Consider the following 25,081-nt stretch of genomic DNA (forward strand, 5'->3'; position numbering starts at 1 on the left):
GGGGCGACGCCGCAAGCTGTACGACTTGCGAGTCGAGCCAGCAGCCTAAAAAAACAGAATTTCACATTTCCTTTTTTCTTTGCTGGCGCGAGTTTTTTTTGGCATTTGTTTCACACCGTCCAGCTTCTTGTAAGCCATTGGGAACAAGCTGTACTGACCCCCCTCCCCCCTCTCTCCTTGTTTGATGTCACGTTTACGGTGTTGCTGGTAGAGTCTCTCGGACCGGATTTAGTTCAATAACTTTGCGATGACAAAAATATTTGTGACTTGTTATTCGGGTTTCTAGTTCAGGTGTTTCTATCTACATGCTGAGCCGATTCTGAGGCAAGTTGGCAACTATCGAGATTTTTTCGAAGTATGAGTTCTAACCACCCCTCCAAATCGTCCCTTTACCCATTGACGGACCGCTGCCATTCGTCGTTCGTCTGTCGTAACTCCCCCATTTGAAACAATGAATATGACGCGCTCGCTCAAACACAGCATGACCTCGAATCTCTTGCACGGCCCGTGAAGGGTAGGTCGTTACAGCTGGCTCTTCGAAATGTTCCCACTTGCCTTTTTAGGGCACAATGCAACGAACGAACGAATGATTAAACGAGCCAACGAGAGACAGGCGCACCGTTCGGCAGACCCTTGCACCGCAGGCAGGGGTTCGCAGGCGGCGCTTGTGCCGCTGTCCAGCCCCGAGTCGGAGGGTTGCGGCCCCCCACGGGGCGCCCGCGCGAGGGGCGCGTTGGGAACGCCACCTCCACCGCCACCCCCTCCACAGGGACCCTGGGCCCGCCTCCGCACCCCATGTGGCACCCCGTCCTCATCCGGGGAGAAGTCCCGCACGGCACCGCTGTCGCTCGAGCAGGCATCACGCTCCTGTGACAAGAACCGGAGGCACGGGATATAAAGACTTTTACGACGGTGATACCTTCATTAGTAGCATCAACCTCTGTGGCAGTGATTACACATTTGAAAGTGCCCAGCTTAAACTTGAAACTGTACGCACTGCGGGTGGTACATTTTTGAAGAACCATAAACATTATGTTCGCACAGTTTCACTTTGCTGGCATATTTAAACTTTTTAAAAATTAGACGCTCCGAACATGTGACGCCCCCTTTGCATATTGTTTGCTCTTGCGGATATGCCAAAGGAAGGGCTGGCTCTTTCAATTCAGACTTTACGCTTTTCAGAATAAAATTCAGAGGATTTAGATTTCATTTAAATTAAATCCTCTGAATTTAATTCAGGAGATTTAATCCTTAGAATTAAATTCAGAGGGTTAAAAAGTTTTTCCGTCGTCATCTGGCGGAGGAACTCTTTAAAGTACCTCAGGTAAGGAATCCGAAGACGGTGGTACGCTGCGGAAGAGGACGTGCTAAAATGGAACCGAACGGACAAAGAATTACGACTTCTCGCCTTCTACATTTTTATTCAATGCTTCTGAACCTAAACAGCTTGCAAGCACTGAACGTGCTTTCGCTATATAATTAAGAAAACACCCGTGCGCTGATCCCTGCTTTATAGCATTCCCTTGGAAACAAAACCCGACCACTGGAAAATATCTGTTGGGGAAAAAAAATTTAACAACACAGGGCTAAACTGGTGGACTTCGGCCAATTACCCAACAACCCGAAAAGGCGGTGCGACAATTTTCGGACTTCGGCCAAATTGACTTTGTGAATTTGTGCGCGTCGCCTATGGAAGGACGAACAGAAAGCCATTTCTTCTTACGCAAGCTAGTTTTAATTTAAAAAAAAAAAGAAAAAAAAGAAACAAATAGAAATTTGGAGGACCCTTATAAAAAGCCATATGCAAAGGGAAAAACCTTATTTTAAAGAGCCTGGACGGGAAAAGGATGTCATAAAATGAATTTACAACAAACAAAAATATTTTTAGTGCTATATTCACGGCGCAAAACGAATTTGTAGTTGTCACCCATGAGAGCCGCCGTGCTGCGCTGAAACCACCGTAAGTTACGCCGAGCCATTCAGCGCCGCCACTGAAATTCCCAACACCTGCCCGCCGTCGCCGCCGGTTGAATGCGTTTCTCTGAGTTGCCACCGGAAGGGAAGACTCCGTCGCGTCGCCGTTGCCAACTTCTGACTGACGCGCAGGTCCATCATATGTTTCTTGCGCTCTTTCGGGAGCTTCCTATGGGATCTAGAAGTTACTTAATAACTGTTGCTCTTTTCTTTGTTGCACTTAAAACAAAGATTAATAACTAGTTTTTAGAACCCACAGAAGCTTCCAAAAGAGCACAAGCACCATGTGACCACAGTGGCACACAAAGACGGTTTGCCACATGGCTGACAGTAAGCGTAGCGGCAAAGGGGACTGGTTTCGTTGACTTCTGTGTACTCTCGATGACGGCACATCATGGTTCCGGTGATTTCCCCACGCGGCTGCGGACCGGCTAATTATGTCTTTTCCTCTTCGATGACGCAGCGGAATCTCAGCATTTCGGGAGAAGGCGGTGCGTTTTCTCTCACTTGTGCCCAGGGAAACAATAAAAAGGAATTCAAGCTGCGACTTCTTTCAACATTAAAATAACTGCACTGCCCCTTTCAAAGGTTCCTTACTCTACCTCTAGTTTTACTTCCCGGGTGTCCTTATCACCACTGTAAGAAACCCCGAGGTAAATTTGCAAGGACTACGAGCCAATTAGGAGATGTCGTAGTTTCTGCATGCCACGACATGCTCGAACTATATTGCATTTCAAACATTATAAAATGGATGTTGTACATGAAAAGAGTTTTCAACGACATTCCGAGCTACCAAGCAGACTTCCATGTTGGGCTTTAACAATAGAAAAGAAATAAAAAGGAGTCAGCAATGTATGTTTCCCTAAATTGCTCCATTGTTTTCACTATTTATCCATTTTTGTCACGTTTCCCAACAATGTTCCAATGATTCGCCTACTTTTCTGTATTTGCACCAACAAACTTCCGAAAATTCTTTGACTCCACCATTTTTCTCGAGATTCAACGATTTCCAAACCTCCCCACAAAATTCCCCCAAAGTACCCTTCTTTCTCCCTATCTTTTCCAGGTACTTACCCGCAATTTCTCTTATGTTCCCCAACTTCCCCAAAATGTCTTTCTTATATTCCCCACAACTTTTCAAAAAATTTCACAACTTTCACGTCTCCCGATAATTACCTTTTCTTTCCACTCATCTCAACCAGGTTCTTCCCCACAATTTCCTCCAGATTCCCCAAAAAACCTATCTTCCCCCAAAACATCACAACCTCTCGGTCTCCCCGCAAAACTTCCCCCAATTCCATCCTTCCTCCCCAGCTTTTTCAGGCAGACTGCTACAATTTACCCTCAGATTCCCTAACTTTCCCCCCTCGGTCACCGTTAAAGCCAACTTTTGCGCAACCGCAACGAAACCAGCTCAGGTCAAAATGGAAAAAAGAAAGGAAAAAGGCAGCCAACCGCGACCTCCTTACCTTACGCAGCTTCAGCTGGTGCCCCAGCACCGCATAGGGCGACATGGACGCTGCCGCCGCAGCCCGCCTCCGCGGCGACGTCGACCTCGGCGGCGTCTGCGTCAGCGGCGAGTCGAAGACCCTCGACACGTGCTCGTCCAGGATGCTCTGCGAGTTCACCTCCTCCCCTGCCAGCCCCAAGAACTTCTCGGCGCAGAACGCGGGGTCGGCTTGCTGGCCGGGCACAGCCGAAGCCGTAGCCGCAGCCCCGCCGGAGGGAAGCCGGGCGTTGGGGAAGTCCTCAGCCTGGGCGCGGTGGAAGCGCTCCATCTTCTCCCCGCAGTCGGCCTGCTTCTTGACAGCCCGCAGCTTTTCAATGATGGAAGCCGCAAACTGGGCCGGGTCTTTCTCAGCCAGGCTGTACGGGTGGTCCATCTGCGTGCGCTGGGGGGGCCGGGGAAACGGACGAATGGGGTCACGTCTAGTTAATAAGGATGCCCCGCCATACGGACAATGTTTCTAGGGACGAACTGGGGGAACACGTGCAGTTCTGGCTTGGACCGCTTTACTGACGATTCTTGGGGGCAACGGAGGTGTCCGTATTAACGAGACATACTGCATGCTAAGCAGGGGCGGACTTACCAATAGGCAAAGTAGGCAGCTGCCTAGGGCGGCAGAATTCTGGGGGCAACCAATTTGTGGCCGACGCCAAATTAATTGGCTCTGGTTTTTGTTGTAAATCTAGCTTCAAATTTAGTTATTTTGGGAATTCTAGCTCAAAATCTATATACATTTGAAAATTTAAATTCTAAACTTAGCTAGTTCCCCCTCCAACCCCCTCTCCCCATGGTCACTGATCATGGGAAGCGGGGGTATGGCTAAAGCCTAGGTCAGCAAAATGTTGAAATCCACCTCTGATGCTAAGGCTATCCTTTTGTCTACTGTACCACATAAACTTCCATTACGCAAATTCGTTAGCGATAAGTATGTAGGATATGCATGTGATGCAACGCGGTACCAAGGTGCGACGCGACATTACCCCACGGCTTGGTGTACAAGGTTATCTGACCTATAAACGTCGCCGACGTCGTGCCGCAAAAGTCGCAGCGAGCATGTTCAAGAGAGACCACCATGCATTGTTTCTGCTATCCTTGAGACGGCGGCGCCGCACGGCGAGAAAGGGCAGCAGCTGCACGGAAGCGACGGGGCCTCACCGGGATGATGACGTGCTCCCCCAGCGAGTCCCGGTTGATGTTGGCGTTCTTGCGGATGGCGGCCCCCTGGCTCGCCCGCTGGCTCCGCGTCTCCTTCGTTGGTGGATTGGCATCCCTGCAAAAGTGCGACGCCATCTTTCACACCACATCTCGTACCCCGACGCAACCCCGTCGTCATGGTGCCCGGAAGCGGCCCCAAAGGGGTGATGAATTGCGTTGCGTTAGCTCGCTGCCCCGGCGATTGGTCGTAGAAGAATGCGAGCGTCGCCGTCGTCGCAACCTCCCACCTCCCAAAGCACCCCCGAACTATCGAGCCGGAAAACGACCCGTGGCAAAGCAATCGTCTGTCGCATCCGTCTCCCCCGCTGCACCGCCACCGCACATTATTTCGCCGCAACTTTGCAAAAAGCAAATGCTACGCCCCCCTTCGAGCCAATCAGGTCAACGAAGGAAGGCACGTGACGGCCCTCACCGAAAGTACGGAGGCAAGAGCGCGGCCCTCTTTTGTACGTTCCAGACGTCGCGTTTGTTTACCCAGAAGACCGGTCCATCCCTCAAAATTCGTACAAGAGCAGTCCTCCTTCTTGTCCTACCCGTGGCTAGGAAAGTAAGGCGTGCAACTATGGCGCAATACACTTATAACGATACCCTATGTAACAATGTACCGCTTATGAAATCAGTTTCTAGAGTTTCTAAATTAGTAACGATCAGTTACTAGTCCAGATACAACGAGTCGGTTGTAACTATAGAATTTTGGGCTTTTTTTCTCGCTATAGTTATAAGTGGATTATACAATAGCGAGATCATAGTCGTGTCTCCCTCCAAAGTGCCGATTGGCTTGCCAGGACAATAGCATTCATCGTTTGCTGAATTACGGTGAAGCAAAAGACGACATTGTGACGGACAAGAGCGCGACACTTCCACGACATCATCGGGCAGAAATTGAGGGACAGGAAACGAGGCCACGTCTTGCGGGGCCGAGGCCAAGGCACTCACACTTCCGTGCTGGTGTCATCGGTGTAGGCTCCTGACGAGAGGCTGTGCAACTCGCTGTCCTGGGCGGACGGTGGGACAAAGTAGGAGTTGCGCACATGGTACGGGTTTGGCACACCGCCGCCGCTGGTTCCAGACCGTGCGGACCTGTAACACGTTGGGCGAAAAACGGGTGAGCGCTGTTGCACACATGGTACGATCTCCTGTTCCGACCTCAACAGGACCTTCAAAAAGAGGAATGTCCTCTTAAGATTTAGTCACTAAGTCAGCACCCAGTACGTTCCAATTCTTCTGCTTGTCTCCCCACGTTTTTCTCTCACGCCGTTTTCATTTCCACGAGCGTCGCGACTCGCTCGTCCCCTAAGGCTTGAGAGGAAGCGTGGTTGGACGGGCAGAAGAAATGCTTCGGAGGTCGGTCGAGATGGATGGCAGTCCGTTCGCTCAAATGAAGTTGTCATAAGCAAACAAAACATTTATGCACAACGGCCGTTGCTCGACACCTTGACGGTTTTCCCATGTATCCACCAGTAGATCGTCATAACCGTAGTTGTCAAAAAAGCGGTCCATTGTAGCCAGACTAACTGGAACTGCAGTCACAAATGCAGAAATGAAGTGTCCAGCAGAATCCATGTATTGCCTAGGCCCAAAAGAATGCTAGCTTTAACAGAACACTAAAGTCGGCGTCTCCATTTCTGTGCTATGTTGACATAGACCACCATAGCTTTCATAGTGTCGTAAAACCTACCTGTGCGAGTGCACAACATAGCACACAAAAAGATGACGCCGAGCATAGGCTTAATGGAACACTCCATTCCACGGAGAGCTAAGTCTAATGCTAGAGAATGGAAATTCTACTTACACTGCCATGGCGACAGGGACATCCGACGCTGCCTTGGCCAGTCGCGGCACCAGATCGCTGTAGCGGTACATCTTTCGCACATTGCGACGCGTCAGAGCAGCCGCGGGCGGCGGCCATTCCGGTCCCAACTCCTCGTCTTCCCTGAGCGTTGGCAAGATGTCTAGTCCCTGCGGAAGTAGTACGGGCCCCGAGCCGTCTTCGCAGCCGGACGACGAGGCCGGCTCGCAAGTCAAGCCCGAAGACGGTCCGGGAACCGCCACGGAGCACTGGCTGTCCACCTGTTCCGACGGCAGACGACATAAGAAAGCGAGAAGGAACAAAGGAAGCAGAAACAACAGGGACAAAATGAAAAGTATGCAAGACAGGTAAATTTCTTCGGCCCATTAATGTCCCAGTGACCTTAGTAAGAGCTCGAGGTCAAGAGACCGCATTCAACTTATTTTTGTCCAAAGATGTTGTTCCTTTAGACCAGGGGTTCTCAAAGGGGGGTTCGCGGACCCTTCAGGGTCCGTGAAGGCATTCTAGGGGTCCGCGTTCATCAGTCCAGCCCGGCAATAAAATTGTTTTTTCCAGGTCGAGAAGAAATGTTTTAGTTTTTGGGCGAGTTTCCTCGTGTGCAAGTCAATAAGAAAGGTCTACTTTACACTAGCCCTTACTGAAATCTTTTAGAGCGCAGCTCTTAGGGGCCTGTTCCCGGCTTGAGCGGCGTCGGCGTCGCCGTAACCAAGGTCACCCCAAGGTCACGCGACCCGCAAGGTCACGTGACCCCCAAGGTGTGACCCGCAAGGTCACGTGACCCCCCCTGAAGTCACGGGACACGCCCCCCCCCCCCCCCCACCGAGGTCACGTGACCACCCCCAGGGTCACGTGACCTCCCCGATGACGTCATCGTCGCTGATGACGTCACCGGCATCCGCATCGTCATCGTCACTGATGACGTCATCAGTGACGTCACTGATTACGTCATCAGTGACGTCACTGATTACCTCACCGACATCCGCATCGTCATCATCGCTGATGACGTCATCAGTGACGTCACTAATTACCTCACCGGCATCCGCATCGTCATCAGTGACGTCACTAATTACCTCACCGGCATCCGCATCGTCATCATCGCTGATGACGTCATCAGTGACGTCACTGATGACATCACCGGCATCCGCATCGTCATCATCACTGATGACGTCACCGGCATCCGCATCGTCATCGTCACTGATGACGTCACCGGCATCCGCATCGTCATCATCACGAATGACGTCACTGATGACGTCACCGGCATCCGCATCGTCATAGTCGTTGATGACGTCATCGGAGTCCGCATCGTCATCGTCACTGATGATGTCATCAGTGACTTCACTGATGACATCATCGGCATCTTCACGTGACCCCCCCCCCCCCCAGGTCACTTTACCCCCCCAGTACCCTTCCCTCCCCCTCCTCCTCAAGAGCTGAGCTCTAATTCGGTGTTACAGGGAGTTGTAAACGGCTTTCACTTTTTTTATTCAATTATTATGATAGCTACCCTATACCTTCCCCCTCCCCTCACCCCGAACGGGGTCCTCCATCATCTCCGCCAATCCACAAGGGGTCCGCGAAACATCGATGGTTGAGAACCACTGCTTTAGACCTTAACATTGTACCCCACGTTTCAGGAAAAAAGAACCGTGCTTATCTCTCCGCAAAAACAAACTATGCATCGCCAGATGCTCGGCCCCACCCAAACGTAGCACTAAGCTGTCAAGCCCACAAGCCAAAGTTTCGGAACTCTTACCTGGTTCAAAAGTGTTATCAACAATTTTCAGAAGATTTCAATTAAGAAAAATGGGGCGCGTTCCCGGTGGCATTTGCCGTTCGTCTCCGCGCATTTGCGGGCTCCGTTGGTTGCCCTTTCCAACTTAATATTTCTGAAAATCACCGACAATGTTTGAACCGGGTAAGCATTCTGGACGGTTCCCACACGCAGCTATCGCTCAGAAATTCCATCCTCCTCCAAAAAGGCCATTCGCACCGCAGCGCAGACGTTGGACGCAGCAGCAGGACTCCTTCCGACGGCAACCCTGGGCGGAGCCGACGACGACGCCTGCGGCAGGCGGGCGTGCGTCTGCTCAACCCTCTCCACGTAGAGGTCCGACTGGAGGAACTTGGGGTAGGCGTCGCGCTCGAGGAACGACTCGAACTCCCGCTGGGCGCGGTCGAAGGTCGTCGAATTGGCCGAGCCCTCCTTGATCCGCTCCTCTATCTCAGCGCGCGTGGCGGGCGACAGCTCTACCACGTGCTTGCGGATGTAGTTCTTGTAGATGCTCCTCATGTACTGCGTGGAAACAGTAGCAGGCCCGTTCACGCACTCACTTCTGCATACAACCGAGCCCTTGCAACGTCGGACGATCAGGGCGCCACCCGTGAAGTGACCACAGAACTGCATTTCGTTACAGCAATGGATTTGCAGTATTTGCAAACCAAATGTATGTTCTGTCCACGAGATATGGTCGTCTAGAACATTCTCAGAAAGGCCAAGAAAGAATGACGTGCTAAAAAAGTAGTATCAGACTCCGACCGTTTTTGCGGACGCCAAACATTCGGACTTGCTTGTTTGTTATTTTGGACACCGACGAGGAACCACGACTTACCCAATCGAAATAGCAGATATTAACAACCAATTTTTCAAACAGTTTGCAGTCCGAAAGTTCAGTTTTTCGGACTAAAAGAGTTACGAGTGGCGATCGCCGAGAGGCTTGCCATTTTGGATTTTTCGCTGGCTTGACTGTCGGCTTGGCTCGATGTTTCAGGTGGATTGGACAGATTCGGCATCATTACTTTAGCGCTGCCAGGATAAGCTTGTGGCTCATCTAGCCCCAAGATGCAGCAACAAAAAGAGCCACCACTACCACCATCAAGATAGCAGCAGGAGAGGGGGAAATGGGAAGGGTGGCAAGGAGGATTTTTCTACCTTGAGGAAAAACTGTTTGTATGTCAAGCTTTTAAGGGGCCCGGAACAACGTTTTGACCGTTTTTTAGTTTGCACCGAACCTGAGCGCACTGAACGTAGTAACCTAAAGAAACTTTTCGTTTCTCAAATTTTGCTTTATTTTAAAAGTTATAGGCAAATTAGAATTACAAAAACAAGCAAAAAATAACCTCCTTCGTGACGTCGTAGGCCCTGGCTTGAGTGGCCATGAACTAGAGGAGGAGTAGCGAGCTCATCGAGTGCTCACGGCTGCCGCACTCCGTGTCGACGGCTCGAGAGGGCGCCACTAAAGCACGTGTTGGATAGGCTGTATGAAGCGGGCGGCCAGGGCGGCTCGCATTGCTTTTGCTGCGCGATTAGAGACTAATTCAGCATAACACTTCATTGGCCACAAACGACAGCAAACACGGGGTAAAGATCAGTTTAGAATAAGAGCCACTTTGCGCTGCCATACCGCCAAATGGCCAAATTGCCAGCAAAGCCCGTGCCGAAGGCCTTCGGAACGCTCGAAACTGGTCGGATCCTCGAGCCGGTAGAAGACCGCAGCGCCGCCGTGTACAACCGGGACCTTTCTATGTGCGCCGTTCGTTGGCACCTCACCCCACTGGCCCTTTCTAGTATGCGCCATTTTTTCCGCCGCTTGGTGGCAGGTTTATCAATGGGTCTTTTCTTGTTTCCGTACTTTATAAACTGTATTTGTTTCTTTTCTAATATAAAATACTCAACAAAAACTACATCCATAAATAATTGAAACGGTTCGCGACACTTATATTTTGTATCTCGAGTAAAAAAAAAGCTTTTAGCGGCTCTGACCAGTAGTAAGCCCAGGACCAAAGACATCACATATCGCACGCTTTCGGCAACGCGGGTCGCCCTCGTCGGTGGAGGAGGTTTCCGCGCTGTCCGGTAAAAATATGACGCACCGATATATAGTTACTCTCTCCGTGCCCGCTGGCTTGCCCGAACCCCAAGAGACGTGGAAACCGCAAAAAAAGGTAAGACGCTTAAATAGGATTGCAGGGCCCCTTTAAGGGGACACTGACAGGGCATTTATGCATGCCAAGGTTTTTATTTGTACATGACATTTGAGAGCCCAAATACCCAGAAAACAAATCGCTGCTTGCAACTCGTTTTCTTTCCACCCGAGAACTGGTCGATTTGGGTCACGCTCACTCTCCTATCTGTGGTCACATGCCGTTTTCTATGGTTTAGGCACAACCACCAAATATATTCAAAGTCGTGGGTCATCGAAGGCACACACACAATATTAAAAATGGAAAAGAAATATGATATCCATTTTTTGTGGCTTCTAAGAAGCTGCAAATACGTTGATTGGAAATAGAAAAGTTCCAGAGCCATGTGACTTCCGTCAACTCTCTCCACCTCTGTTTCTTCGTCCTTCCCAGTCCAGTTTCGGTTACAAGGAGGTGCGTTTTTTTACTTCATTAAAAATATATGTGATGTTGTAGCGAAATACTGATTGGGTAGTCTTACACCATAATAAACGTCTGGAAAAAAATTAAAAAAATAAATTTGGGGGGTGTCAGTGTCCCGTTTAGCCCAATTCCCTATCTGATGCTACAGCACAGGTAATGCTTCTCCCAGGTTATCCTAATCCTCGCAATGCTTTGACCAATTTTCCCAATCAAAACTTGCAGCCACAGGTAGTTTCCCCAAATACTTACAATGCTTCAGTCCAATTTCCCTATCAGATCTCGCAGCATATCTGAGGTCTTCCCAAAACCCGCGCTCAATTCCTCAATTCAGATGCGCAGTAGGCGTGAAGCAAGCTTCCCAAAATTTTTCCGATTCTCGCTGTAGCTCATCCCAACTCCCTATCGCAGTACAAAGCCCCCAACAACTCCGACGCCCCGTCCCTCCGCGCCTCACCTGCAGCTTGACCTCCGGGTCGTCGCAGGAGCGGAACCCGTTGCAGGCGTACCAGAAGGACAGGCAGCCCGTGTCCGCCCCCTCCTGCTCCAGGAAGGCCTCCAGGAGCTGGAGTCCCTCGTGGTCGCACAACAGGCTGCGCAGGTCGCACGCCCACCGCAGGCACCCCTGGGGGCCCCTCTCCTCCCCTCCCCCGCTGCATCCTGAAGGCAGGGAGCGGAGGTCCGTCTGCGAGACCTGCGTAAATGAGCTCCGTGAGGCCAGCGCGGATCATTGCATCGCCAGAGCCACACGCCGTCTTTATGAACCGTCATTTCTCGGCTCGTGCGAGGGTGTGCAATGGACTTCTTCCAAAACCGACGCGCCCCAATGCGGCGAAATACCACGCAATGCACGCTGGGAACTAGTTGGCCACTTAGTTTCGGTTTCGAGTGAGCAGGTTCATCTCATGTTATCACGCCGCGACCGAACGCGCTGATTGCGTTTTCGATTATCTGACTTTTTACGAATGCACAATACACTTATTCTCGAGCGATGGAAAACGAAGACCGGGGCACTTTCCTTGGTTCCCTAAACACCGGATATTGTGCGTGCGTATGCAAACGTAGTAAGACGTGGCTTAGTCACCTCACCCCACGAGTGCATCTTTGAGCTCAATGTCAGTAATCCTGTCTAGTACCAGTGAACTACAGCTGAAATTTGGTCACCTTGAGCCCTACACGTATTTTGCTTGCCAAACGTCCGCCTCTTGTTACTTCATTGAGCGAAAAGCAAGCCGCATCTTCACAGGATTATCACAGTTGAGCCCAGCGTTGGCGCATGAACTTTTAAGGAAACGCAGTAAATTCTACCTCACTGCTGCACAAAAGTTACTACGATGTCTTCCTTGTGTCATCACATATCTCACACTCAAATTTTATGCTGATAGAAGATTAAGTTTTCGCAAACACTGAGATCGGCTTGCTACGACGGAGGCCCTTAACAAGCATCCCCTACTCCTCGATAAGCCTTTTTGGACGAGCTTTCCCTGTCGCCCAAGATCTGTGCCTGAACGGTGTGTCTGAAATTATCTCGGCATACTCAGTCAGGAAGAAAGCAAACACATAACAAATATTATAGCCATTAGCAACCGTCAAATGCGCTTTGAATAATTTCGCTCGTTTGGCGCACCGCATAAAAGTTCATGCCCGTCCGGCGCACTTCCGGCGAACGGTGCGACATTCTTCACACAAGTGCTCGACTTTTGCTTTCTTAAAACGGTTTGTATGTGCTAATGGTGCCTATATGATTGCAGGATAACTTATGCGCATACGCGATGTTGAATATTAGTGGAATGCAAGCGGGTGGAAAATTCACTTCGTGCAGTGCTCCGGGGCAGTACAGATAAGAGATGAGAAGTGTGTTCAAATGGAGCTTTTCAATGACGCCTCAGAGTTTTACCTCGCATACTCAGGCGTATTAATTTAAGAAAAGCAGTAATTGTAAAAAGTTATATTTCGTCTATTGACGCACGAAACAAACTTCCTGATCTACATTACTAATGTGAAGGCTCGAGCTCGATGTATGCATACTTATTGGTTGCTACAGCTTGCTGATCTGCACACAAGCAAGATCCCCGAGCTCCGCAGCGCCGAAATTCCCAGCATTGGCTCGTCCACATACCTCGAAACGCTGACAGAAAGGCTCAAGTACAAAAATGCAACAAGCATTCATTAAAACATGCTATATGTCTCGGGCTTGTGCTAAAGCTTCGAGGTCTGGCCATTCAGGTTAGTTTAGAGACCACAAATGACGCTCTCAAGACCAGAAAGCATGAGATAACAGCCGTTAATCATCCACGCTCTGTGTGTGACCTCAGTCGACGTGTTGATCGAAACCGAAACCACACCACTCTCCTCCCTGGCCAACTAGTTCCCAGAGTGCAACGCGCGCCGTGTTGCATGCAGGGCTTTATGGAAGTAGTCTATTGCAAGCCTGGAAAAGCTACCTTCACGCCTAAAGTGCTTACACGCATGGGACACCGGCAGGAACTACAGTCGGTGGCAGGTTAAGAGTTGAGGGGACGCTTTTCCCACAATCTTTCCACTATGGCAGAACGAACGACAGAGAGGAGGTCGCCTCCTCTCCAGCTTTCGCTATGTTAAAGTGGAAAGAGATGAAAGGAGCTTCCCCTGAGCACTTAAACCCGTCACCGACTATTGGCCTCGAGATCGACCTAGAGGTGGCGCTACGGTCGCGCTATCATCATCATCAAAGCGGGGATAGGAGAACGGCCACCCCACAAGCTCTCCACGTTCGCACGCGAGACGGCGTAGATTCTTGCGTTTATTTTGTCGCATGCCATCGGTGGGAAAACAATTCTAGCGGAAAAAGATGCAGTACTGTTCGGTGCTTCAGTGAAGATTGAATCGTGTTGCCAGCGTGCGGCCTAAATTTATATAATCGCTTCTGTGGGTGCGTCGTCTGCTCTAGGCAGACGTTGGAAAGCATGGATCACCACGACTGATGCCTGTCTCCGGCTGAACTGGAATATTTATGTTAAATATTTGTTTCTTTTAAGATGGATGTATCGGTTCATCAACGTGGGGATTTAAAAAAATAACAAATTCCAACCCAGATAACATAATACTGGTACTGTAGGCTGTGAAATCGCAGCTTCTATGTTTTTTTTTTTTACTTCTAGATTTTGCAGCAATATAAATATTTAGAATGAAGATAAATTAGCGCTGTATTGTAAATTACCATGCTATTGAGTTCCTCTGCCCTTTTACCGTGCCATAGTGTGGGTAAGTTTCTTGGAGTCTGAACAAATCTACTGCATCACAATGAGGAAAGAGTGTCTCTTCTAGTTAAGATCTGCAAACTGCACGGTTGGCAGGACAACTGAAATAAGTGAAACAAACTGTTCCAATATATCTGGTGTGACTGTAATAAACAAGTGTAACCGAGCCCCGCAGCAATTTTCCTGTTATTAAATGCTTTTCTCGGTGTGGGTTCACCGCTTCAATTTTCTTGGTGAGGGCCGCGGATGTCAAGAGGCTAATATTATAAATTCCTGGCTAAATAATCTTCTATTCAAACACAGTTAGACTTTTGCAACCCAAACAAACGACGCACACCACAACAGAGACAGCATCGGCCACAGTGATACTCTTTTACTAATGAGGGCTAGCGACCTTCACAAGACTTTCTGATCACCCTCCACCCTCACCTAACGTATATTGGGACTGGGCAGTTCATCGATTAACTTTCAGATTATTCAAGTAATGCTTTATTGCAATTTTTTTTTTGCCGGTTAATTGGAGTCGTGCTGGAGAAAGTCAACAAGGAGTGAAAAATGTCTGCTTTAATATTTTTGACGTCTTTACGTCTTCTGACACAGGCTTGCACGGTAAACCACTTCAGCGTGCTTGTCATTTCGCCGACGGTGATTATACGGTTTAAATAATAACTTAAAAAATAATTCATTTAAAAATATTTCATATTTATGTAGTTCTCACAACGTGAAGTATAGAATGGGGATGCAATATGCCATTTATGACATAGTAAAACCAGTAAAAAAATGTGTAGCTTTAACGTCTTTCACGCAATATGACCGGCGAAAAATCAACATACAGATTTTTTTATTGATTAGTCTATTAAAGGATAGCGATCAGTCGGGTTAATTTTCTAATCAAACCACAGACCCACTCAACATTCAATGCTTTATGAAAGCCACGGTTTGTGCGAGATAACAAAAATATGTGGGACCAGCGATTGTATACAAACCAACACACTTAAGATTATGGAAGCTTCCGACTTAATAATGATCGCTTTGCTGAATTTCTACGCATGGGAAATGATAGAACATAACCTTTAGTAAGAAGAAACGGCAACAAAAACATAAAACATTTAATAAGGAATGTCAAGCTCAGCCTGAAACGGGCTTACGTCGTCGAGATCCATGCTTCTGAGCGTGTGCCCGTAGCAGACGACGCACGGCAATATCCCCGCTTTCGCGCGTTTCCAATTTCGGCCGCACGGTGGCAACACGGTTCGATCTCGAGGTGAATAGAGCCCCTTCATGCGTTTGCGTCTCCTCCAACAAGTAGCGTAAAATGCACCAGCGCATGAAGCCCATACCTTGTGCGGCCCTTGGAAGCGAATTTTTACTTATTTATTGATATTGCCAGCCGCTGGAGGACAGCCAAGGTAGGAAGGATACATTGATCAAGTTATACGAAAAAGCAAGCACAGAGTATGGTAGCGCAACAAAACAAAACAAAAAAACATGTCACATATATAATCAGGAACACACGCAGAGTAGAAAAATATAGCAAATGGCGACGCACCACTGGAATGAGCGGCCCTGAGAAGCGAATGGTGCCAGGGCACTCGCTCGTGGCATGTGACTAGCGCGTTCGTACATGACGGCTAAGAAGATGAGCAGACGCAAGGCACTGTTGTCGTGGCGTCCCCATCTCGTGTCAGCTTTAGCTGTCGTAGCCTGTAGTACTGCACAACGAGCCACGGCAGAACAGATGACTGCTGTACCACCTCCCGAATCGCAACAGGCAACGGCGCGACACAGGTGAAACGTCATCGGGCGGAAATCGAAAAAGAACGAACGAGGTCGCATTAAATGTACCAGTAAAAGACGCGTTTCAGGCACCATGCTATGCTTTGTTTTACCGTAAGTTGGTAAAGAGCAAACGCACAGTCCCCCAGAGCCAATAAGAGCGGCGGGGTAGAAGCATGTGACAGTCTTCGCCAAAGGTACGGGGGCGAGAGCACAGCTCAAGCAGTTGGAGAAGAGAGGAACGAGGAACTCCCCTTACCCGAACCCCATTTTGTACTTGTCGGACTTCACTTTTCTCGCACCACAAGATTAGCCCGCCACTTGAAACGAGTACAAGAACGGTTTTCCTGCCTCTCCCGCCCATGGCTTTGCCAGCAATGCATGCAACTAGTCAGACAGAGTGTAGTCCACGCGTGCCTCTCAAACGCGCCGACTGGTTCACGAACTATAGTCTTCGCAGTTTGCCAAGTTACGTTACGACGAAGTATAGACCCTCTTTCCGTTTACAAACACAAGCCGTGCACTCCGTTTCAGCAAGCCTTCCGAACCTATTGATGTTGAAATTCCTGGGACGGCCAAGTTCTACAGAAACCATAAAGTTGGTAGTCCACTGAGGTCCTTCCACTGTGCTACTCCCCAGATATGACAGGATCGGTCGTCTCACAGGCGTATCAAAAAATCTCCAACAAAGCACTCGCTAACCGGACCTTTAGCTAATCACCCGGAGAACTGGTCATAAAATATTAGACGAATGTCGCAAGAAGCGCGGTGCCTACTGTAGGGTTCGCGGGGATGTAAACGTGCAACCACGCCTCCTTTTGGTGCTTTTATAAACGAGTGCTTACAGAGACGAACGGAGGAGACGGCCATATTACCTTGCCGGGGTCCCACGGTGGCGGGGCACCCGGCGACCTGTCGCGGTGGTGGGGGCGCTCTGTGCCATCGGCGGGCTGTCGCACCTCGGAGCCGACATCCCCCATGCCGCGCCTCCCGCCTCCGCTGCCTCAGCGACGCCCCTCCGCACTCCGAGACGTCCTCCGAGCAGCATGCCTCCTCCACCGCCGCTCGTCACACATCCTCGGAGGACAGCGGATGCTTCTGAAATTGTGCGCAACCTTGTTAAGACGGGCACTCCGGTGTTCTTTTTGTGGTCTCCAATTTGACACAAAAATTTACTAATGCACCAGGGGCATAGCCAGGGGGAGGGGGGAGCGGGGGGCTTATGGGGCTTTAGCCCTCCTGAACTTCAGCAGACCCTATAATATACACATGCATTTTGACTCCCCCTCCCCCTCTCCGTAACCCAGTCATGGACATCCCAGCCCCAGCCCCCCCCCCCCCCCAAAAAAACTCCTGGCTACGCCACTGAAATGCACCAACATAGCTGGACTAATAACCCAAATATTAGGCCAAAATTTTGTTTTTGCAAAGTTAATAAATCATTTCTTTTTTTGGTCCTTGCTGCTTTACTTTTTTTTAAACTGAAAATCTCTACTGGCTACAAAGAAAAAGTGACGGCAGCAGCAGGCAGAGGGTTCACTCTTTGGAATGTAAAACTTTTGTTCCCAACTGATTTATACGCAGTTTCATGATGCCGAATTCATGCTTTGGAAGTTTGCACCAGCATGCTCTCCTTTTTATACTGCCTGCTCAACCTGCAAGCCCGCCTGCCACTGACGTCATGGCCCTGAAAAGCGCGGGTATATTCGAAAGTTGGCTTGGCATCACCTCCATTTGCCAATTTCGCATTAATTATTCTGAATTTTGCAATATACTAAATTAAATAGCATACCAGAAAGGGCAAAGGCTGGGGAGTTAAAAAAGATACTGTAACACCCCGAGAGAAAACCCACCTAAAATCGAGCGCAAATCGGTTGAAAGTAAGAAATAAACTAACATTCGAAACGCAAAAAAAAAAGTTGAAGAAATGCCATTTCTAGTGTATGTGTCCCTGCCAAACTTGTTATCGTGGCGAGGGTCAGTGTAGCAAAGATAACTGTACCTTCCAGTAAGCAATGTTCGCTTATGCCTGCGGTAGCTAACTAGCTGCATTTACGCCGAGGTCATCATTGATCCAAACACTACACTTACTAAAAGTGGGCTATCTAAAAGGGTAATCTGCCGATTTTTTTAGCTATGCAAACTATCTACATCTTTTGAATACTTGGGCTTCCCTCTTTTAGGCATGCTATTCAGTGCAGTTGTGTCTAGTTAATGTGGACACCTCTGTACCATCATGTCCATTATGTAAGGTTCTAAGTCATCCATAAGAACGAGTCCAGAGTGCCCATAGTTACCGATTTTGTCCCCAAAAGTTTTGGCTACGTAGCAAGGTATGTGTCTACGTAGCAGGGTATACAGACACCATATTATTGAGACACATCTGCACCTCTAAATTCTAAAAGTTATTGAGAAAACGGCAAATGAAGGCCATGCCAGAAACAAACATTCACATATTCTTATGCTTCCCAGCAGCACATCGCTGGCAGGCACAAGCAGGCAATTAAAAAAACAAAATATCTGTTGTTGTTGTTTTTTATTGTTTTTTTAGGCTGCTGAGTTTGGACAGCATTCATTTTTCATAATTAAACTACTTGTTAAAAAAAAAAAAAAAAAATTGGTGTGTTCTTTTGTTTATACGGCCTAGAACTTAGTCTGCCTCAACGGGCAAACACAGCTGTAGATGAGAAATTTAGCCAGTGCAGTACAACCGCTAGCCTGAGGTCTAACGTCCATCACGCAGTAGTGATCTACGGCCGCATGGCGGTACGATACTCATCCAGATCGAAACGGGTAGAGGTGGGGGACTGAACCCAGGATACCTGAGTTATGCACCACAAGCTTCCGCTCCACGTGCTCCGAGCTGTTGTGCGCTAGCCCACTCGGCCACCGATTCCCCTTGAACTTCTTGTAATCACATGGGAATAAGTTTCACTGCCCTAACGGTGAAGCAGTGCCTGCCGCTGACATCATTTATTCAGTGTTGTTAGCAGAGACCTTCAGTTAAAAAAAAGAAATGGTAAAGACCATTACGATTTCAGTAGACTCACTAAACTATCTGTTGACATAATATTTGAGAGTTTAGTTAAGTCTTATCTCAAGGCCTGTTGACACCTAAGCTGCAGCAATAACTAAGCGATGCAAACACAGTGCTGACATTGCACTATATCAACTCTCTATCAGTCAGTGACGGGGAAGTACTTTAAATACATTGTACTCAAAGCTTATTTCAAATAGGCTTAGAAAACTTGTACTTTACTGGAAGTACATTCTCTGAGTATGTACTTGTACTTTACTTAGTTTTTTTTTTTTTTTTTTTTTTTTTTTTGAGGGGGGGGGGGGGTATTTTACGAGGAGAGTACAATTCCCGACTTCAAAGTAGTAAGTTTCCCAAACTATACCTTGTTAATTTTCTATCGCAAAATGATGATTTGTCAACAAATAAGTGCCTTAAAGTTGATTGTGTTCAATAGTTTGTCAGCGAGAGTAAATCAACTACTCTGTGGCCACTTGATCCAATATTTGCCGCCATTTCCAAAGGTAGCTGATGCACCCCCAATTACCCCTAAAACAACGCATACAAGCTAAAAAAAAAAAAAAAGTTTATAGAAGAATGAAAGGGCATCACAAAAGACTCGGTTTAAAAAGTACTCATACTTCAAAAGTACATCGTAATTATAGAACTTTACTTCAAGTTCACGGTGCCCCCCCCCCAATGTACTTACTACTTTACTTGAAATACATAACCCCTCATTTACTTTGTATTTCCAAGTGCTCTTTTGATGTCCTTTACTCAACACTGTACCAGTGCTCAGATTTGTATGACCCCAGCTTTTCCTGCATGCACAAACAATACAACGCCAACTGAGCACCGAATCGGCGCCAACAGTGGCACCGACGCAGCTCTGGCCTCGTGTCGTAGCCTCGGCGCTTGGGTGCTCACGCGAACCGGCCTCAAGGGTCCACTAACGAGGCAATTCTACGTGCCCGCAGAATTCCAGACACGCGACGTACGAGAGTCCACCAATAGCAACAATACTTGCAACTCGAGGAACGACCTCCTACCATAAAACTGCCGCCCGAAGCGTTACCTCATTCTCTTAGTCAACTGCGCGCGACGTCAGCACAGAGCTAGAAATGTATGAGAAGCTGTGAGCTGTTTGATCCCCACCCCTGCCACCATAGATAGGAATCAAACTCGGAAACAATCCCTGGCTTCTGCAGCACTGGTTTCAGCTCCAGATGTCCGAGCTGACATGCATCGGCGCACGAATTGTAGCATGCGTTTTTTAAACAGCGGGAATTTAGGCAGCCCCAATGGGCGCCTGGCATCTCCACTGTAGATAACAAATGTGTCCACTGCAGAACCACCGTTGGTCAAGCGTCTTTAACGCGCATCTCGCAGACGTGATACACGGTCGTACGCCCGTACGACGCTCGTCCAGATGGAAACGGGAAGGGGTGGGGATTGAGCCCAGGATCCCTGGGTTCTGCAGCAAAGTGACCTTTCGCTCCACCTACTCAGGGCTACAGTGTGTTAAAGTGCTGCAGCTCTGACACTCTGTCAAGAATGTTACTCAAATAAGCTTGCTCAGCTAATTTATTTGGGTGCACAAGCTTATTTATGTGCCCAAGCGCAAACTTATTCATTTCGGTTAAGCGCAAAACATTTGTCTCGCCAAGATCAGACCACCGACGGAGATGCCGAAAAAAAAAATGAAATGACAGTAAAGTGGACAGGCAGTGGCCAAAAGAAACAATGCGGAGAGCAAGTCGCCTGCTCCTCGCGCAGGGGTTGCAGCGACATCAGAACGATGTCGAGTTCTGATTGGAAGGATAACTCAATGCTAGATGCCTCGAGGTCTACCCACTATTATTTTTTTTTTTTTTTCAGTCAGCCAATAAGAGCTTGGCATTCTGACATCATTGCAACCAAAGTGGAAGGAAGCAGACAAACTTGCACTCTGAAATACTTTATAAAAAGATACCCCCCCTCCCTTCCCTAAAGCTACATGGTAGAGTATCGCCCACAGCTCTATGTTATTCTTGATTGATCTAAAGCTATGCTCAATCCAAACAATATCTGAAAAAGAATTCAGCATTCCTTAAACCGGAGAAGGCAAGACTAGAAGAGTGAAGCACATTTAGCCCACCCAGACAGGGGCTAAAGAATCTCACACTCTGTGCTTGTGGTGTCAGTACTATCAGCCACCTATCTTACTTGTCAACATTGAACTGTTTGTCGAGACTGGACTGTTCTTGTCAACACTACATTGTTTATCAATGCTAAAGTGCTTGTCAACACTGTACTGCTGAAAACCGGTTTATGAACAGTCCACAGACCTAGTATCGCCGCCATACTACAGTGATAGTCACTTGGAGCAATCAGCAACCAGACCCAACGGCTTACCATTAACTTTTTACTATGGTGCATAAATGGCAGGCATTTCAAATGGTCCTACGTTCTCTATGCTCCATACCATTAAATAGAAACTGCTAAACATTGCATTTCCCTCATGATCAACCTCAGAAAACAAACATATGTTCGTTTGTTTCTTTATTTAACTCTGGAGAGTTGGGTCACTGTGAATCAGGCGTTACGCCCATACCGAAAGGTATGGGTGTAACATGAGTCAACATTTTGAGGAATAATCTACTAGGAACTCTTTTATTCAGTTGTAGCTATATTTCCTGTCAATAGCAAAATAATAAAAAATCATAATCGAGCATGATCGGAAGATGATTCAATAAGGACATATATTTAATAACAAGCTACATCGCTACCCTGAGGGAATTTCAACTCCACTTACGTCCCTCCTCGAAATGTTAGCGCTCGAGCGCGAGCGCCGTCCATTTTCGATCGGAAGGACCAATGACAGCTCGACAAAAAATTTTGAATAAAAAAGAAATAATAATAGCGGGTTTCCTTCCGACTCGATTGTAACGAACTGGAACCCTCACCGCAAGCACTCCGGATCGAAAACCCCTTCAGTAAAATACGCAAACACGCTCTTCAACCATTTCGCATCCGTATATAATACCATCCTGTCAGTCCGCGTATTAGAATACTTTTTAAAACTCAGTTTAGTGAACCAATAGACATATAAATCTATAGATGGATATTAAAAAAAAAAAATTTCGCTTGCAGACGACACATCCGCAAAAGCAGACAACAATCTAAGCGGCATCTTGGTTCGATGGAGAGGCGGATGGAAGCTGGATTTCAATGCGAGTTAAAAGATTCGATGTTCCAATATGCGACGGACGGAGTATCGACGGGCAGTCAACGAGTTTTCGTCGTCGACGACTCGCCCGGAGGCAAAAGTGAGTAAGGTTTTGGATCCCCCCCGCAAGATCTCATTATGAAGCTGCGGTTTCGAGCAGGCCCTCCAAAAACGCTCCGAGTGCTCTCCAGCGATCCTCCGCTCGACTGCACGCATTGTGAAACATCCCCATCAAGATCGCAGGGACGCAGGAATCCCGTTAAACCGAACTCGTTATTTAAAGGACCCGGGGAAAAGATATATATATGAAAAGAAAAACTGCCATTGTCGCAGAAAGTTACATGCTGGAAATAAATGCAACCATTGCAGTTCCAGCGATTTTTTTCAAGCACCTCTGGTGTAGCGTAGGGCTACACTTGCTCTTCCGAAAGACCAAGCTAATCCATCCAAATATGTGATCGTCGATAACTGAATTACGCTACCTGGAAGAAATTTGTTACAGTAATGACATCGTCTTTTTCTTCGGTTGTTTGAAACTGCAACTTCAATCGTGATGGTGTAACGCTTGTGAAAGCTCAAATGGAACTTAAAACAACCAGCTATTAATTAGGCGTTATTTCACTTCTGTGATTAACGAAGTCATCTAAACCTGTCTTGAACGTGAAGAGGTGCTAACAGTCTAGCAGTATCTCATAACGCAAACTTTAGCAGAACTACTCGCTGCGAAAGCCATTCGAAAAGGCAATTTCCTTAATTGTGCATAATCACGGCCAATTAAGCGCTACAAACAGGTAACTAACATGCACACAAAAATACAAAGTGGAAGCTGCCGCTAAGGACGCAAGTTCACTGTAAGTTCACGAATCACCTCCTCGCATTACCTCTAATTCCGACCTTGTTGTGACTCTTCAATTTTCGCAAGGATCATCAAACTGAAGTTCGACGACAGCAAAATCGCAACACACGATTGCACCTCGTAAAAAAAATCAAACACCCCCACTGAAAAAAAAAAAAAACATCTTAATTATTCTGACAACATTCACTTAAGCTTCGTCGAGTTTTCAAAAAACCAAGCCGCTTGGCGAAAAGCACTAATCGAGTCGTTTTCTACGTACTGAGTCAGTATTCCGGCGTAAACGGAATAGGCCTAACATCGTTACCGCGATTGTTTTCACAACAAACTGCACCGATTCTGCATTTCTTTTTCTTTTTACAAAAAAAATAAAAAAATACCGCCGTGCGGAGAAAGTTTGGTTAACAACCTTAAATACTAGTTGAGCTACGATCTTGAACCAGCGACCCGAAGGAATGTCTCGATCGGCTACCCGCGAAGTCGCGACAACAGTTTGAAGTGGAGTCGAAGACGGGGGTAACTGCCGAAGAACACAACCGAACTTACCGGTGCACTTCTCAGGCGAAGAGGCCCCCGATGAAACTTGTAGGCCTAACTTTTCCGAGCTTGCGAAGGCTCAGTCAGCTCATGACGCTTCCCGGCACATCGACGGACATAGTTTCAATCCGCGAATCTTCAATCCAGGCGCCGGAATCAATGGGTAGGGTTGAGAAAAACAGAAATTCGAGACCGTTCGAGCACCGCAGTGCTCGCCCCGCACATGTGTGAAGCCGCCATTCTCCACCGGGGCGCCCTACGTCACGGGGTGTTCCGCCAATCGGAGGTCGTCTCAGAGAAACGTCACTTCCCTCGGGGACCAATGGGTAGGAGCCTGGGCCAGACATGCCAGCGGTGCTCCGTTCAAAATTTCGGATGGCAAAAACCAATGGCAAAAACTCTTCAATGTTGGAAAGCGACTTTTTTTTTCCTCGACATTGCCGGGTTTATTTCGCGTTCAAACTGAGTAGTTGAAAAGAAAAAGGAGACCAATCTTTTGGTAACACTTTGCAGTCATAGGAAAAAAGATCCGACAAGCATTGTTACCAGTAGTCTGGCTGTGGTTACGATTTCTAACGATTATGCAAACAATGTTTTCTTTTTAAAGATAATCCCAAAAATGAAGTACCTGCGTTTTTCCGTTCTTTAATTACTCCTGTGTAGTGAATAATCTCCTCTTGTGGTAGTTTGGACGAATTGTCACTACTGCGTGCCTGCATACCGGCATCATTCATGGAACATTGCGTAAAATTTAGCGTAGCCACTATTAACCCAAATTAATTCGACCAATAATAGTTTTTTTCTTCTCGTTTATATGAGGCGTCGAAACGCACTCTTAAAAAACATTTCATGCCTAAAAAAAAAAAGAAGCCGACAGTAATTTTTTGTTATTTATTTATGCTTCGTGAAACGAGTCGCAGAAAGGTTCGGACGCACCAGCAACAAGTGTCTTTTATTCGCAAACTCCGACTGCTGCGCAGGATGCACCATTCTCTTCGCCACACCAGGGCTTACCCTGCCATTTACTCCGGGCATTTTTTTTAAATTCTTTTAGGTTTGCACAGACGCACAGTTTTCGGCCGCACAAAAGAAAAAAAAAAAAAAGATCCACCCTTAGAAAATGAAAATGAATCCCAGAACACGAAAAATGTGCACGTGTTTAACGCCATCCGCCGAAGGAAAGAGTACCCCCCTCCGAATCTGATTGCGATTAAACATGTTTCCCTTTCCCTTCGCTGGTGTTGGTTGCTTGTTGGTGGTAAGCGCTGGCTGCCACTGCAAACGCCTTTTTTTTTTTTTTTTTTATCGTTTTTGAAGGCGCGTAAAGTGAGGGAAGAGCAAGACGAGAGACTGCCGCCGGCGGAGGCTACCTCGTGTCGGCCGCTTTGAAGATCAAAGTCGAGACGCCGCTACCCCCCCCCCCCCCTTTCTCCCCTCTCCACTCTTTCACATCTCTCCCTCTTTTTCGCTCTCGCTGGAAAGTCGTTTCGGTTGGGATGTTGTTTCGCGTTGTGCGATGCCGCGTGCTGTCTGGTGGTCGTTGCGGGAGCGGAAACCACTTTCTTC

General features: G+C 47.9%; 1 protein-coding gene across 1 annotated transcript in view; it reads right to left on the reverse strand.

The window, feature by feature from the left end:
• The window catches only part of LOC8041145 (axin-1), a 33,935-nt gene extending 10,157 nt beyond the window's left edge, over positions 1–23,778 (reverse strand). Inside the window, exons 1-9 of the mRNA XM_040206578.2 lie at positions 23,525–23,778; positions 16,777–16,999; positions 11,344–11,580; positions 8,497–8,799; positions 6,489–6,766; positions 5,633–5,776; positions 4,637–4,751; positions 3,444–3,866; positions 620–867 (exon numbers count right to left, since the gene is read on the reverse strand). Of these exons, the coding sequence (XP_040062512.1) occupies positions 620–867; positions 3,444–3,866; positions 4,637–4,751; positions 5,633–5,776; positions 6,489–6,766; positions 8,497–8,799; positions 11,344–11,580; positions 16,777–16,881 (1,853 nt within the window). The 5' untranslated portion in view covers positions 16,882–16,999; positions 23,525–23,778. The remainder of the gene's footprint in view (positions 1–619; positions 868–3,443; positions 3,867–4,636; positions 4,752–5,632; positions 5,777–6,488; positions 6,767–8,496; positions 8,800–11,343; positions 11,581–16,776; positions 17,000–23,524) is intronic.
• Positions 23,779–25,081: the final 1,303 nt, after the last annotated feature.

The sequence above is a fragment of the Ixodes scapularis genome, unplaced genomic scaffold (assembly GCF_016920785.2).
Source record: "Ixodes scapularis isolate PalLabHiFi unplaced genomic scaffold, ASM1692078v2 PGA_scaffold6__148_contigs__length_123643588, whole genome shotgun sequence".
NCBI classification, from domain to species: domain Eukaryota; kingdom Metazoa; phylum Arthropoda; class Arachnida; order Ixodida; family Ixodidae; genus Ixodes; species Ixodes scapularis.